The sequence below is a fragment of the Hippopotamus amphibius genome, chromosome 2 (assembly GCF_030028045.1).
Source record: "Hippopotamus amphibius kiboko isolate mHipAmp2 chromosome 2, mHipAmp2.hap2, whole genome shotgun sequence".
Taxonomy (NCBI): domain Eukaryota; kingdom Metazoa; phylum Chordata; class Mammalia; order Artiodactyla; family Hippopotamidae; genus Hippopotamus; species Hippopotamus amphibius.
Genome location: NC_080187.1, coordinates 23,698,289 through 23,716,216, shown reverse-complemented (window position 1 = coordinate 23,716,216; position 17,928 = coordinate 23,698,289). Strand labels below are relative to the sequence as shown.

Sequence of the window (17,928 nt, the reverse complement as noted above, 5' to 3'; positions counted from 1 at the left end):
GGAAACTATACCTCAGGGAATACAGTGATGGTTGCAAAAGGCATCTGGTATTGTCCTTCTGCCACTGTCTTAAAAGGGATTCTGAAAGGATTTTCTTTCCCTTGTTCCTCCAGCCCTACACTTGCATTACTGGCCTAAGTGGATACTCACCAGCTGGCCGTGTCCATCATTACAGCCAAGTCTGAGAATTCCTGATTATACTTAGAGCCAGTGGAGCTGCTGACACAAACAGTCATTAGCAGACGACCCTTTTGGAACAAACTATGCTTTAAAATGTAAACTGTGGGGGCATTTTCCTTGCGTTGTCCAGAAAGAACTTTCTGCTGCCTGAGCCTGGATTAATCATGAGAGAGCTCGTCAACATTCCACTGGTACATATTCTTACTTTGGTTGCCTTCAGCGGGACAGAGAAACTTCCAAAAGGTTGGTTTGAGCGATCTTGTCTTCTGTTGCCTTGTCACCGTTCTAAAGTGCATGCGTTGTGTTGCGATCGTGACTGATTCATATGATGGCAGGCTTGGGTTTTACTTGGTGAGGTAGAGGTGCAGTGTATGGAGAGGGAGAAAACTGTATAAATAAGCAATTGATTGATGGTCTCCATTCTACTTCTATCCCTCCCCTGCTTAAGTTCTGCAATAAAAAATTCAGCCATTCAGCGCATGCGGAGCCCTCAGCTGTAGGGGAAACATTAGCAGGTAGACTGCAAGTTATCGAGGTCAGTTTGTTTATGTGTATGTCAAACTTCAGGGTGGTCTAAATGGATGGTGAAAACCTTTTCACATCAGGTTTGCCAGGAATATAATCAACCCCACTGCCAGACATCCAGAGTGTTTGCTTCTGAACACAAATCATTTCCATTTTCAGTTTCAGCTTTGCAAAACTCTTAATATTTTAGCTCCTCCCAAATTGGAATCAGAGAAAGACACCCACAAGTACCTAAAAGATAAAAGCCTGAAGAACAATGGGTTCTCAATAACTTTGAGGCTGGAGTCATGATTTGGTTTGGCAAGAGACGTGAAAGGTTTTTTTCAGAGCCTTTGGAATGTACCGGAAATAACACCACCTCAGGGGAAAGGAAAGCAACTTAAGAAACTGACAAACACCTGTTGCAGTAGCAAGAATGTCCACAGTTTCTGGCCAGTGTATCATGAAACTGAGACTAGCGTATTTCAAATCAGGAAGAAAGACAGGAAAATAGGTGATTTGTGAAGTGACTGAGGGCTTCATTGCTATCTTTTTACAAAGACATGAGAAAGCAGATTGAAAGATATTAAAGAATTTTCAAGTTAAATGTATTACAGTAGAGTAGAGAGTTCTGTGATTTATGACACACTCAAAAGAATTATTTTCCCTTCATATTACTTTACTGAAGAACTGAACAGGTTTGTATTGTATAGGTAAGTGAAGGTAATATATTGTATGTACATGGGAAACGTAGCTTAGATTTTGTGGTTCATTAGAATTTCTGGAACTGCGAGGTCAAAGTTCACATGCTAACAAGACACAGCGTTCTTCACAAATAGTCACATTTCATAGGCTTATGTTGTTTTGTTGCTTTTTTTTTTCTATTTTACGTGAGCAGAACGGTATCTTCATATGTATTTAAACGTCTAATTGTCGACTAATACATTAAGGTAGCTCCAAATAAAAGAGAATCTAGATCTTTTCAAATAGCTAATAATAGCCAGAAAGACTTAACGTTGGCTTCAGATTATTTTAATACTTCCTGATCGTACAACGGATGTCCGGAAAGGCAGCACCTGGAAGTTTAGACTTACGGATCGTTATAAATGTGTTTGTGCTATTCTAAACCATGGACTTACATAAACAGGACATGGTTAAATGCTAAAATTTATTGAAATCCAGTCTTACAAGGAGCAGGACAATTGATTTCTGGTTCAAATTAGAATCTTGTAAATGAAGAAAAACCAAACCCAACCTCCTAATTTATATTCTAGAAAAAGATGATATGTAGTTTCCAAACTTTACAGGTAAAGCACACTATATCTCTTTTGAAAACTTCAAAATATGGTGGCATAAATGTAACAAAGCCAAACCCCTGACTTCTAAATAAAATAGCCAGATGGTTACCCCAAGCTTGTTTATTTGTTCATAAGTTATTTACGGCTTTAATTAGATTGTAAAATCAAAAAACTAAAACACTATTTTTGCCTAGTCTACTCAAAGAGAGTATTTGAGTATTATTGAAAAATCTAAATTAATATGGGTTTAACATCAGCCTTAGCCAAAACACCAGGCCTGGAAGAGCAAACGTGCATTAACTACACTTACCAATTCTGAGAATAAACATTATCATGAAAACACAATCCTTAAAATTTGAAAAGTTGAAGTGCATGGACTATATTGGTACAAAAACACATTAATATGTGATTATTTTAATACTATTGAAAGTAATGAAATTGTTCTACATAAAATATCTCTAGTTGTTTTCTTTAGTCTTGGCAGAAGGCAATAACGGGTAAAGGCTTTTTAGATGGTATACCTTTTTCCTAAGTTCTTTATCATGAATGAATCAAGGTGTCTACAGTATAATACATCACAAAATAAATTGACACAGTTAAAATAGTGCAAGAGTATTCCAGGGATTCTTTTCCAACCATCAGCATACGATTTCACCAATAAAATTAATAACCAACTTTTTAGAATTATAGTTTATTGTTACAATTTTAGTTTGAGATTCCTAATGTTCAAAGACAAAGGGAAAAGTCACTATTTTTCTGAGCCATTTCAACTAGTGATACTTTCAATCATGAGCTCAGTATCAGACCACAAGGAGGAGAATTTTATAAACCATCATGTATGAAAATACATGATACATTTCATTGAACATTCACCTTAACCATATTCTTCAATAATACTTAACACTTTATCAAGGAATATTAAGTGTATAGTGGGATTTTCTGTAGGAGTATAGGAATTCATGTACACAGCCCTGAATTTGTTAATATGCACAAAGAACTCCTGTTCAAATTCCAGTTTTAAAATTACCCCATTACTACCATACCTAGAAGTTCTTGAGTCTTAAGTGATTTATCTTTAGATATATTTTAGTACCTTCTTCTTCTAAATCGTATGTCTACAGGGATAGGATTCACAGATTCAACATATGACTAAGTCAGAGCAGGCACAGCTGTCATTGAAATCCAGGACACCAAGTCCTGGATGAATGTTTTATACTGACGTACATTGAAAGAGTAACTCATTCCATGTTTGGGGAAACACAGTACTTTATATATTATTGACCTTAAAGAACAGAAAAAGAGCAGAAATGGCAAGATTTCTACCATACTTCTAGGGGTGAAAGGCAACTTCTCAGTGAAATAGGATGTGAGGTTATTGGGGGAAAGTGACAAGTGAGGGATGAGTAAAGGACCTGAAGGAAGTGGTCCCATTCAGGAAGATGAGAGAAGTGGACCAGAGAATTAGAAGGACCACATGTCCATGGTGAGGACCTGCAGGGACTGGGGACTGCACCCCCAGAGTGGCCCTGATCTGCACCATGGTTTCACTTTATCCAACAATACTTTATGAATACAGGAGCAGTAAGGACAGCTGTTTGGATTAGTTCAAGATTGGTACTTTCCAGGGTCAGTGCAGCTAAAGGACTAGAGTAAGGGAGCTGAGATTATACGGCAACATACCACATGGTCTAGGTCAAATAATGAAGAAAGCGAAATAAGGATATTTCAGGCCTGGAAGAGAATGTTAAGACCAAGTTTCTTTTCCTAGTCCCCAATGCCTTCCTGTGTGTCTTTAGGGAGAGTACATAGTCACTACAAGTCTCAATTTCCTCAAGAAATGAAGTACGTACCACTGCTCAATTTACAGTGTTACATACCATGCTAAGGATTGTCAATGACTGGTGAAATGATCACTCCTGGGGAGCAAGCACATTTTAGATGAGTCCCTATGAAATCATGTCTTAAGTCCAAAGGAATGTCCCCAGGAGGTCATTTCAGAAATTCTAACAGGCTGACCCAGAATTCCTACCTGCCTGTCCCCAGTGTCATTCCCAAAGGCAAGGACCAAGAGTGTGTTGTGTGACAAAGAATTAATGATACGGCATTAATAAGTGAGATAATAATAATTGAGATTATCAATGAACATTACAAGTTCCAAAGACATCATAATAAAAAAAAGTTATATTTCATTACATCACCAGCAGAATAAATGTGTCAGTTTCTAAGATATGCCAAACGAGAAGCAATACTGAATATCCTCTTTCTTTGGGGGATTTGAAAAATTTCCAACACCAAAGTGTTTTCTCATACTGAAAAAACAATACTGCATTCATGATGTTAGAAAAGCAAGAATATGTTCCAAATCTGAGCCCTAATTTTACTAGAACAGAAAGTAGCAAATACACCTGACTTTGTTTATTCAATCATTTGGTCTTGTCAATCAGCAGCTGGTTGATCAGAAGTTGGAATGTCAATGGCCATGTGCTAGAGCCCATAAAAGGGTAATATATCCTTCTCACCCAGCAGCTAGTATTCAAGTTAAGTTACTCTTTGGGTACAGAAAAGCATTGCATTCATTTTTATGTGTTTGTTGTTCATGTGGTCCTTGGACTGAGGGAAGAAATAGTGTCCTAGTTTAAACAGGCCCTGGCTGAGATGAAAGCTGGATAGTAGATTGCAAGCCAACAGGAGACAGTCTGCTGAGTCTACAAATATCATTAAATACAACTATGTGACTGTGTCAGTAAAAATTTGAAAGCAGATTTGTTTGGATAATTTTGGAATATGGGCAAAGTGGACTTAACCGACTATATTCTGCCTGTAGATATTGATATTGATGTCAATCTTATGTTTTCCCCCTTTCTGTGAGTAACTAGTACCACACTGAAGACATGGTATAGCTTAGAGTTAAAAGATAGGAACTTTAAATCAAACTTAACCTTGAAGTTCAGTTCTATCACTTCCTGCTTTTGTTTTGTTTAGACAAGTTATTGAACCATTCGTAGCCTTCATTCCTTATCTGCCAATGGGAATAATCAAAGTATCTGCCTTTGTGTTTGTTGTGATAAATAAATGAGATCATGAATGAAAAGTATAATGCATGGCTGATAGCAGGTTTTTAATCAATTTTAGATGCTAAAATCTCACATAAAACTGTCATGCCACTGAGCATTAAGGGAAGCTGTTCTTAGTAACAGCTCATGTATTTCTCTACATCTAAGTTTGTCAAGACATTCTAAGATTTACTTCTTTGATCTTAACTGATCTCAACAGTTTGTGTTGCCTCATTGGAAAAATAATATTATGTCTGTTACCTCTGTCACTTTTGCACCTGCATATTGAATGAGAAAAAAACTAATGAATAAAGTTGGGGTTTTGGGTAAAAAATAATTCATGGCCATTAAGAATGATATTGAAAACAAAATATACAAAAGTTTAAAATAGAAAGTCATCCATACTTCCAGGACCGTTAACATATTGATACATTTTCATCCATTTTTTTCTACATACCCTAAAAAAAGATATCATAATAAAATTGTTTATGCAATTCTGCTACCTGCCACTAAAGCATGAACATATTTTATATTTTCAATACCTTTTACAGGGAGTGTGTAAATAGTATCCTGTTTAGATAACAGTTGCTTGTATATGTTGAACATTTGCCTCTCTGATATAAAAGAAGGCCCTGATATGTTGCAATTGTTGACTGTTGTAGTGTAAATGCTCCAATCACAGCCAATTTCAAGGTACCAACAAACACTGAGTTGGGAGATGTACAGTAGCACACCTGTATGTACAATTTCTACAAACATTAGATGTAAATAACCCCAAGAACATAGATAATAGTAAAATGTAGTAAAATAATTAAAGTGATAAATGTTGAGTATTATCACTTTGTTTTTAACAATTTATTTAATCATAAATTTATATAATTTAGTTTTTAATAATGGCTGTATCCCATTATTCTTGTTAAATTTCTGAAAAATTAACACTTGACTCTTGCAAGCCAGTACAAGCCATCTAGAAGACAAAGCTGCGTGCTTACCTCTTCTTCCACTTTCATATAATTAGTACAATTTAGTACAATTAATCTGTTTTGTGCAGTGAAATTTATCTATATGCCTTTCCATTTTGGGATTATTTCCTTGGGATAGATTCCTAGAAGTATCATTGGTAATTTGCAGGTAATATAGAAACCAAGAGAACAACTGAATAGTTCAGGATCCTGCCTCTAAATTATAGAATCAAGTAACACAGAGCATTCCATATGGGCCAAGGACAATGTTAAATGCACTATGTATATTCATTTACTTAATCCTCATGACAAGTCTATGCAGCGGTTTTATTTTTATCTCAGTCTACAGCTGAAGATGCCAAGGCAACTAGTTAAGTGACTCAGTGGAGCTGGGAAGTGATAGAGTAGGGATTTGAATTCAGCCCTGTGCTAGAGCCTCTCACTGTCTAGTTCCTCAGTAGTCCTTCTTTTTAAACAAGGAAAGCACTCAATACTATCAGTTAACCTCTGGGCCCATCATTACCTGCATCCCATGACCTTACTATAAGATTTTTTGTTTTTAATCTCTCAAGATCTATGTGATTATGCAATTGATTGCTTATTTCATTCACTAGTTGTTTAGAAAAATCTTTTCCTGCTTCCTTCCTTCCTTCCTTCCTTCCTGCATTGGGTCTTTGTTGCTGCATCCCAGCTTTCTCTGCTTGCAGTGAGCGGGGGCTACTCTTTACACTTTTTTTCTTAGTAGACTGACTTTCTCAAACTGTTATCAGTTACAAGTTTGCTTCCACTGCATTGGAAAATTAACATTTCTGTGGCATTCTGATTTATGTCCTATAATTTTTTATTATGAAGATAATATATATTAATTTTATATATATTTTTAATATTATTTAGTATTCTCCTGTAATACTTTCCTGTAAGGTATAGCAAAACAAAAATACAAGATTACACATAATGCTCACAACTAGGAAATAAATGATTATAGCATTTTGCTACTCTCTTGTGTATGTGTGTGTTATAATTTTCTTTAAAAATTTAGGAGCCTATTACTTCATTGTAATATCTTCTGGTAATATTAATTTTCATTTGGACTTTGAGTCTAAATTTTTAAATAATTCAGCTTCCTGATTGTTGTATCTTTCTGATGGGTTTTTCCTTTTATCATTAAGTAGTGTTTCTCTTCATTCTTTAAGGGCTTGCTTATCACCTTATATTCCACTTTTTCTTATATTAGCACTACTTTATTGCTTCATCACTTTGCTTCGAGTAGTGTTTACTTTGTATATATTTTCCATTCTCTTTATTTCCAACATTTCTGTTTTAATTTATTTAGGCATGTCTTTTGTGTTTTTCATTCCTATATGATAGTGTCTGTCTTTCCATAGATCAGATGATACCATGGGTGTTTATTGTGATTTCTGATATATTTGGTCATGTTTCTTCCACATTCGTGTCTTCTGTTAACCATACCTTTTCTTGGCTTATTTATCCTCCTTCTCTGCTTCTTCATTTAAAAAAAAAATGTCTCTTTTTCCTTCTGCTGCTCTGGAAGCTTTGGTTTTTAATCTTATTATTTTAGTGGTAAATAAGCATTAATGAAATTTTAACAATATGCCTCTAACCACATATTTTCTTCCTATGTTTGGAGTTACTCAGTGTTTCTGTCATCTTCCTGCTTAGAATGTTTTAACAATCTGCTGTACTTCTCCTCTAAACCTTCATCTTATAATTGTTTGTCTAGAATTCTATTTCCACTCTTTTTTTAAACACAAAAATTATTGAGTTAAAAAAATATATTCCGCAGTGTCTAAAACTGCAATTATATTTTACCACCATCTATGCTTACTATAGCTTCTAGTCTCTGGCCCCTTTCTTTTGAGTACAAGTTATTTCTTATGGAGTTTATATACTTTTAGTAACTGTTTCAGAGGAGGTCTCAGTGGTAAACATTCTCAATATTTGTCTGTGTATTTACTTTGTCTTCATTAAAAAAAAATGATTATCTAAGCTGGCTATAGAATTCCAGGCTAATGGTTATTTTTTTCTCAGCCTTTTAAAAATATTGGTCCATTGCCTTTTGGTATTGATTGTTGTAGAATAATATCAGGTGATCCTAACTGGCATTCTTCTTAAGGTAATTCATCTTTTCTTTCTAGCAAGGTTTAAGATTTTATGTTTAATTTTCTACAGTTTTAATCCAGTATATCTAAGGATGAATTTATTTTTGTTTATCTGGCTTGATGCCTGGTGGAAACTTTCAACCTGAATATTTCTGCTTTTTTTTCAATTTTGAAAAATGATCAGCAATTTATCCCTTTATATATTACTTCTATGTCATTTCTTCTATTTTATTTTTCTGAAGCTACTATTAGAAGTTTATTAGTGCTTGTCCATCTTTATGTCTCTTAACTATTCTTTAATACTTTTCATTTCTTTATTCCTTTGTTCTGCAATCTGTATGTTTTAATAATGCAAAATCGGGAAAAGGGGGGCCTTGATGCCTAGATATAAAATATAAAAGATGTAATTTTACCTAAAAATTCTGTCCTCTTCTTTCAGCTACTCTATCTCAACCTTTCTTTAAAAAAATATGTCTTTTATAAAGGCCTCAGAAACAGAGTTTGGTTCATTTAAACAATACATTAGTCAGTGTGCTACCCCTCCAGATAGAGAGAGGTTTGAGACACCAAACCCAAAGCTCAAATTTTTATAACTGAGTGTGGGACAAAGACATAAACAAATCATTCTAATAGCATCTGTGTGGCAAGTGCTATAGAATGACATTTATAGGATGACCCAAGGTTAAAGAAAAGGGCATTTGGTTCTATCTAGCAAGTCAGGGAGACTGGGAGGAGATGATGCTTAAACTGGACCTTAAGAAAAGAATAACACTCACGAAAGAGATACGGGCTAAGTGGGACACTCCCAACCACCATTTCCCTTACTCTCAGCCAGTGAGTTTGCCTCTGGGTTTACTGTAAAAAATGTTTCATTTAGATACTGGATGCATATTTTATGGCCAATGTGCCAGTTTGTTCTTCTTGTTTCATGGGGCTGTCACCCCCTACCTTGCATCTAAAATATTGCTCACACTACTTTCCTAGGCACCTTGCATTTTACTAAAATGTTCATATAATTGATTGTCCAAACTCACGTATTTTTGGAGTATGGGGGCACTATTAGCAATTATGCCAGGATAGCAGGCATAATTGATTATTATTACAGCTGATCATTTTATGTATCTATCCTACCTTATCATCTAGATTGTGGACTCTTACCAGGCAGAGATGTGCTCCACACATCTTTTTTGCTTCTAGTCAACCCACTGCCTGCTACGTGGAAAATCGTAAATAGATCTTCGGTAAATAATAATAACAAAGTGGTAGTGATGATAATTGTTTTAAATCAGATTATGCCATGGGGTAGATTTTCAGACTCACCCAAAGACAGGGGCTGGCACTTTCTCCCACCATCAAACCCTTGAGGTGACCAGGACCTCACCCCTTTGGTTTGGTGGGATTCACAGGTTTGTAAATTGAAGGGGGGTGCATCCCTTCACCAACCTATTCTCATCCTTATTAACTTGTTTTTCCTCCCCAATTCTTCCAAGTCAGGTGACCCTCATTTTGTGGAGGTGGGAGGAGAGAGGGACCATGTTTATAGCCTCTCCTTTTGTCTTTCTTTTTGTAACGCACACATACACACAGACAAAACAAGCAAAAACAAATTAACACAACTCCCAGCTTTGTTGAGATATAATGCACATACCAGGCACTTTGGGTAAAGTGTACAGTTCACAGAGTTGTGCGTTCAACATCATAATCGATTTTAGAACATTCTTATTACACCTGTTTGAAATCTTGCATTCCTTAGCCATAGATTACTCCCTAATCCCTCCACCCTCTTCCCAACTCCCAGACAATCACTGATGTATTTTCTGTCTCTATATATAAGGACTATCCTGGATATTTTATATAAATGGAATTGTATAGTATGTTATTCTTGTGACTGGTTTCTTTCACTTAGTTTATTGTTTACAGGTTTCATCCACATTGTAGCATATATCGATACTTTGTTTCTTCTTTTTTTACATATAAATTATTTATTTATCTGTTGGCTGCATTGGGTCTTCGTTGCTGTGCACAGGCTTTCTCTTGCGGTAAGCGGGGTCTACCCTTTGTTGTGGTGTGCTGACATTGCGGCGGCTTCTCTTGCTGCAGAGCACAGGCTCTAGGCATGCGGGCATCAGTAGTGTGGCACATGGGCTCAGTAGTTGTGGCTCATGGGCTCTAGAGCACAGGCTCAGTAGTTGTGGCACATGGGCTTAGTTGCTCCATGGCATGTGAGATCTTCCTGGCCCAGGGATTGAACCTGTGTCCCCTGCATTGGCAGGCGGATTCTTTTTTTTTTTTTTTTAATTTATTTTTTTTTGGGGGGGGGTACACCAGGTTCAATCATCTGTTTTTATACACATATCCCCATATTCCCTCCCTTCCTTGACTCCCCCCACCTCGAGTCCCCCCCACCCTCCCTGCCCCAGTCCTCTAAGGCATCTTCCATCCTCAAGTTGGACTCCCTTTGTTATACAACAACTTCCCACTGACTATTTTACAGTTGGTAGTATATATATGTCTGTGCTACTCTCTCGCTTCATCTCAGTTTCCCCTTCACCCCCCGCCCCCTCCCATACCTCGAGTTCTCCAGTCCATTCTCTGTATCTGCATCCTTGTTCTTGTCACTGAGTTCATCAGTACCATTTTTAGATTCTGTATATGTGAGTTAGCATACAATATTTGTCTTTCTCTTTCTGGCTGACTTCACTATGTATGACAGATTGTAGTTCTATCCACCTCATTACATATAGCTCCATCTCATCCCTTTTCATAGCTGAGTAATATTCCATTGTATATATATGCCACATCTTCTGTATCCATTCATTTGTTGATGGGCATTTCGGTTGCTTCCATGTCCTGGCTATTGTAAAGAGTGCTGCAATAAACATTATGGTACAAGTTTCTTTTGGGATTATGGTTTTCTTTGGGTATATGCCCAGGAGTGGGATTACTGGATCAGATGGGAGTTCTATTTGTAGTTTTTTAAGGAAACTCCAAATTGTTTTCCATAGTGGCTGTACCAACTTACAGTCCCACCAACAGTGCAGGAGAGTTCCCTTTTCTCCACACCCTCTCCAACATTTGTGGTTTCCAGACTTTGTGATGATGGCCATTCTGATTGGTGTGAGGTGATACCTCATTGTGGCTTTGACTTGCATTTCTCTAATGATGAGTGATGTTGAGCATCTTTTCATGTGTTTGTTGGCCATCTGTATGTCTTCTTTGGAGAAATGTCTATTTAGGTCTTCTGCCCATTTGTGGATTGGGTTCTTTGCTTTTTTGGTATTAAGCTGCATGAGCTGCTTGTATATTTTGGAGGTTAATCCTTTGTCCGTTGTTTCATAGGCAATTATTTTTTCCCATTCTGAGGGTTGCCTTTTAGTCTTGTTTATGGTTTCTTTTGCTGTGCAAAAGCTTTTAAGTTTCATGAGGTCCCATTTGTTTATTCTTGATTTTATTTCCATGATTCTAGGAGGTGGGTCCAAAAGGATCTTGCTTTGATGGATGTCATAGAGTGTTCTGCCTATGTTTTCCTCTAGGAGTTTTATAGTGCCTGGCCTTACATGTAGGTCTTGAATCCATTTGGAGTTGATTTTTGTGTATGGTGTTAGGAAGTGTTCTAAGTTCATTCTTTTACATGTTGCTGTCCAATTTTCCCAGCACCACTTATTGAAGAGGCTGTCTTTTTTCCATTGTATACTCGTGCCTCCTTTGTCAAAGATAAGGTGCCCATATGTGTTTGGGCTTACTTCTGAGTTCTCTATTCTATTCCATTGATCTTCCTTTCTATTTTTGTGCCAGTACCATACTGTCTTGATCACTATGGCCTTGTAGTATAGTTTGAAGTCAGGAAGCCTGATTCCACCAACTCCAGTTTTCCTTCTCAAGATTGCTTTGGCTATTCGGGGTCTTTTGCGTTTCCATACAAATCGTAAGATTTCTTGCTCCAGTTCTGTGAAAAATGCCATTGGTAATCTGATAGGGATTGCATTGAATCTGTAAATTGCTTTGGGTAGTACAGTCATTTTCACGATGTTGATTCTTCCAATCCAGGAACATGGTATGTCTCTCCATCTGTTTGTGTCGTCTTTGATTTCTTTCATCAATGTCTTAAAGTTTTCTGCATACAGATCTTAGGCAGGTTTATTCCTAGGTATTTTATTCTTTTTGTTGCAATGGTGAATGGGAGAGTTTCCTTAATTTCTCTTTCTGCTTTTTTTGTTGTTAGTGTATAGGGATGCAAGAGATTTCTGTGCATTAATTTTGTATCCTGCTACTTTACTAAACTCATCAATTAGTGCTAGCAGTTTTCTGGTAGAGTCTTTAGGGTTTTCTATATATAATATCATGTCATCTTCAAAGAGTGACAATTTTACTTCTTCTTTTCCAATTTGGATTCCTTTTATTTCTTTTTCTTCTCTGATTGCTGTGGCTAAAACTTCCAAAACTATGTTGAATAATAGTGGTGAGAGTGGACACCCTTGTCTTGTTCCTGTTCTTAGAGGGAATTCTTCCAGTTTTTCCCCATTGAGAACGATGTTGGCTTTTGGTTTCTCATACATGGCTTTGATTATATTGAGGTAATTTCCTTCTATGCCCATTTTTTGGAGAGCTTTTATCATAAATGGATGTTGAACTTTGTCAAAAGCTTTTTCTGCATCTATTGAAATGATCATATGGTTTTTATCCTTCAAGTTGTTGATATGATGTATCACGTTGATTGATTTGCGTCTATTGAAGAATCCTTGCATCCCAGGGATAAACCCCACTTGATCATGGTGTATGATTTTTTTAATGTGCTGTTGGAGTCTGTTAGCTAGTATTTTGTTGAGGATTTTTGCATCAATATTCATCAGTGATATTGGTCTGTAGTTTTCTTTTTTTGTGACATCTTTGGGCAGGCGGATTCTTAACAGCTGTGCTACCGGGGAAGCCTGATACTTCATTTCTTTTTATTGTCAAGTAGTATTTCACTGAATGGATATACCACATTTTGTTTATCCATTAATCTGTTGGCAGACACTTAAGTTGCTCCACCTTTTGGCTACTGTGAGTAATGCTGCTATGAACATGGGTGTACAAATATCTATTTGAGTTTCTGCTTTCAATTCTGTTGGGCATATACCCAGGAGTGGAATTGCTGGATCATATATTAATTCTATTCTTAATTATTTAAGGGACCACCATCTTGTTTTCCACAGTGCCTGTGCCATTTTACTTTCCCACCAACAATGCACAAAGGTTCTAATTTTCCCACATCCTTGCCAGCATCTTTTGTTATATTTCTTCTTGATTATAAATAACCATTCTAGTGTGTGTAAAGTAGTATCTTACTGTGGTTTTGATTTGCATTTCCTTAATGGCTAATAATATTGAGCATCTTCTTATGTGCTTGTTGTCCATCTATATACATTCTTTAAAGACAGGCTGATTCAGATTCTTTGCTCATTTTTTCCTTGGGTTGTTTGTCTTTTTATCATTGAGTCTTTTTCTAATCTACTTATATGCAGATGTGGATTCTCCACAAATCTGAAGCTTCAAAGCTTATCATTTGCAGAAGCCCCCTTCTAAGACCTCTAGTGGTTTCTAGCAATGTGTTCATACAAACATATAATACATTTTAACAAAATGGGGAAATTTGTTTTTAAACAGGAATTGTTAAGATTGCTTTTTCTTTTCACTCTAGCTTCCCTTCAGTGACACTTCCCTTCAAGTTGATTGGTGTTAGGGAGGCAACAGATATTTTGTATTCATACTTTTATGTAACTTTTCTTAAAAAGGACACCTAAATTGTAGGTGGGCTTCACAAAACCTGGATCTGCCTCTACTCATATATAACAAATTCTAAGTCCAGCTCTCTTGAGAGACTTCCCTTTTGATTCTCAAATGCCTAGTTTGGAAGTAGCAACAAAATCCTCTGCACAAAATTTTTCCTTCCTTTTGGCAAATTTCTGCTAATGTCATTCTCATCTAGGCATGTGATAGCCTCTGACTGCTTACAGAAGGGTTAGTAAACAGTATTGTAGAATGCTCTCATTTGATTTCTCCTGTCCTTTCAGCCCCTGTCATCACCACTCCTCTTGAAACAGTGGATGCCTTAGTTGAAGAAGTGGCTACTTTCATGTGTGCAGTGGAATCTTATCCCCAGCCTGAAATTTCCTGGACCAGAAATAAAATTCTCATTAAGTAAGTATTCTGCCTTTTTCCAGCAAGAATGCCCAGGGCTGCCTTGTGATTTATCTTTGTCACAAATGTAATCACGGCTCTTGGCAGTACTAAAGTTCACCTTCTAGAATATGTAAAATGCAAATTTCCTCATTTTATAAATGTAAGATCTGAACTTTAGTGAGGTTAAGAGAATTGCCCAACACAAAACAGTGATTTAATTGACATGGGGAAGTCAGGGCTACTGACCTAGGGCCCCAGGTCAGGACCTAGAGGAAGTTTCACAGTAATTAGGAAACAACATGATATCCTATTTCTGGGGGTACACGTTCCAGGACATTCTTGGGAGTTAATAGGGGCCAGCATAATTTCCTGTACTTCTAATATCCCAATCAAGTGATGCATGTTGTCTAGGAATCTGACCCCAGAGACCATAACTTTTTATTTTGAAAGTCAGAAAGGACTCCTGATATATAGTGAGGCAGCCTCTCAAACAGATAAAATTGCCACTTGGCATACAAAGGTTATGCTATCCTTTCCTCATTACAATAGCTATCTGATCAAAAATACTCTAAAAAAACTGTATCAAAGGGAAACACTGGCTTTCTAGCAGGCCACATAACTTGCATTAGGACTAGAGCGTTTAACTGCTCCACAAAACTGGGGACCTTGAACTTGGATGGGGAAAAGGTACATCTTTGTTTTCACTAAGCTCTAGTTGAAACTTGGCACTTCCTTCTATTATACATGTTGTAAAGTAGGAAATTACCCTGGGCTGCAGAAGCCTTCAAGTACTTTATCAGCCAAGCTATCCCAGAAGTCCTGGAATAGGAAGGCTCACAGACCAGATTAAGATGCTTGAAATACAGGTTATTAAATCAATTTAAAATACATACAAACAAGGGGGAAAATAGGGCGAGTTAATATACTTAGGAATCTTGGTTTACTTAATGTTTATGTGTCTAGTCTCTCTTCCCTGTGCCTCAGATGGCCCCACTGTGGTGTTCTTACAAGAAACAAAGTTGAAGTTGAGCAAGGGCCCACAGGTGGAGGGTTCCTGAAGTCAATGATACATATTTGTTCTGTTGGAGGGATGCAGGGATAAATATACCTGGCCAGAGCTATAGCTTGCCAGTTAGCCTGCTCAACAGCTATGGATTTTAACTGTGTTTCTTGGATACAGCTCATGGGACCATAATGGGGCCATATTGCATATCACCAGTGGATGGTTGTTTTAAAGGTAACAAAGTTGTCAGTCTAGAGGTGGCAGAATTATGAATTTGTCTTTCTGTCTCTTCCTGCCATAAATAATACTCTTCTTTGTTCCATCATATTTTTAATTTATTCCATCTATCTTTGGTAGGTTGCTATCTTATTTACTACCTGTATTCAATACAATTTATCAATTCTGCCTATATTTCACAAGTCACTAGCTTACTCTTTATCTCTACTTAGAAGTCATTTTACCAATATCCTATAAGTTATTAGCCTTACAATTTATGACTTTTTTATGAGTTTTATCCATCTTATATATGTCTTTTCTTCTATAATAAAATTGAATATTCCTAAACAATACAGGAAAACCTCATCATGAATAACAGTGCTAATACAGTACCTGTGACATTATTACAATAGAAGTTATAAACAGTTTTGTATTATATTACAACATAATGTAATATACTATTATTGCTTATATACTGAGATATTTATACTTTTCCCTACTTTGAAATTATAATAGCTGTTAAATAATCAGCATTCAATACTCAAAAGTCAATATTCAAACACTACTGTCCCTACCATCATTTTTTAACTTGTCCAAGAAGGAAGTTTGTTGCCTACACTGTCAAATAGCTTTGAAAAATATTACCCTGTAATCCTCTCATATGTTTAACTCCCAGTAGTATATGTAGATGAAGAAATGGACAACCAACGAGTGTTTTCAAATCATGCAAAGAAAATCAACATTATAAGTCTAATTCGGGAAACCGTAAATATTCTAACTTGGCTTATATTACTATGAATAAAATTACTTTTAATAAATTTAAATCTTCCATTTATTGTGTGGCAAAAAATGTTGCAAGTAAATAAGAAATGAATGGAGCTATAGGTTTGAAGAGTTGTTAGTCAAAGGATATGTGAAAGAGGAAGAAATTAGGTTTTGAAAATACAATTGAGTGCTTCTTCAGTAATAATGAATAACTTTACACAGGAAATATCTGACAAGCACTACCTCAGCCAGGTGATAAAGGTCAATATCGATAGTGACAAATTATATTGATAGTAGTACCCTTGTTACGATGTGATGAAATGGCACTCTGCCTTTGTGGTCTTCCTCCCAAAAGCTATAAACCCAGCTTAATCATGATAAAAACATGTGACAAATTCCAGTAGATGAGCATCCAACAAAATACTTGACCAGTGCTGTTCAAAACTGTCAAGTTATCAGAAACAAGGAAAGTCATAGAAAATGTCAAAGCTAGAAGGAGCCTAAGGAAATCAGACAAATAAATATAATGTAGTTTCCTGGATGAGATCATGGAACAGAAAAAGACATTAGGTAAAAACTAGACAAATCTGAATAAACTATGACTTTGGTTAATAATGCATCAATGATGATTCATTACTTGTAACAAGTGTACCATACTTATCTAAGATGTGGGAAACTGGATGTAGGGGGTATATGGGAATTTTCTATACTACCTTTCCAATTTTTCTACAAATCTAAAACAGTTCTGAAAAATTTCTCTTTGATGTAAGTCATAGCAATATGTTTTTGGATCTGTCTCTTAAGACAAAGGAAATAAAAGCAAAAATAAACAAACAGGACCTAATTAAACTTGAAAGCTTTTGCAAAGCAAGGGAAAACACCAATGAAACAAAAAGACAGCCTATGGAATGGGAGAAAATATTTGCAAATGATATGACCAATAAGGGGTTAATATCCAAAATATATAAACAGCTCATATAACTCAATATCAAAAAAGAAAAAAAGAACCCAATCAAAAAAATGGGCAAAAGACCTGAATAGACATCCTTCCAGAGAAGACATACAGGTGGCTAATAGGCACATAAAAAGATGCTCAACATCACTTATTATTAGAGAAGCAGCAATGAGATATCACCTTACACCAGTTGACTATCATCCAAAAGGCTACAAATAACAAATGTTGGAGAGGATGTGGAGAAAATTAAGCCCTTGTACACTATTGGTGGTAACGTAAGTGGTGTGGCCTCTATGAAAAACAGTATGGAGGCTCCTCAAAAAGCTAAAAATAGAAGTACTATATAATCCAGCAATTCTACTCTGGGGTATATATATCTGGAAAAAATGAAAACACTAATTTGAAAAGATATATGCACCCCAAATTCATGGCAGTACTATTTACAATAGCCAAGATATGGAAGCAACCCAAGTGTCCATAACAGATCAATGGGTAAGGAAGAGGTGGTACATATTTACAATGGAATCTTAGTCATAAAAAAGAAGGAAATTCTGCCATTTGCAGCAGAACATATCGACTTAGAGAATATTATGTTTCGTGAAATAAGAGAACAACAAATACTATATGATACCACCTACATATGGAATCTAAAAAATAATACGAATGAGTGTATATGCAAAACAGAAACAGACTCACATAGAAAACAAACT

At 36.2% G+C, this 17,928-nt stretch overlaps 1 protein-coding gene across 5 annotated transcripts in view; it reads left to right on the top strand.

Annotated features, from left to right (window-relative positions):
* Window positions 1-344: 344 nt before the first annotated feature.
* MUSK (muscle associated receptor tyrosine kinase) overlaps window positions 345-17,928 on the top strand; it is an 88,385-nt gene continuing 70,801 nt past the window's right edge. For all 5 annotated transcript variants that reach the window (XM_057722827.1, XM_057722825.1, XM_057722824.1 and 2 more), the window contains exons 1-2: window positions 345-423; window positions 14,171-14,297. In XM_057722827.1, the coding sequence (XP_057578810.1) occupies window positions 345-423; window positions 14,171-14,297 (206 nt within the window). The remainder of the gene's footprint in view (window positions 424-14,170; window positions 14,298-17,928) is intronic.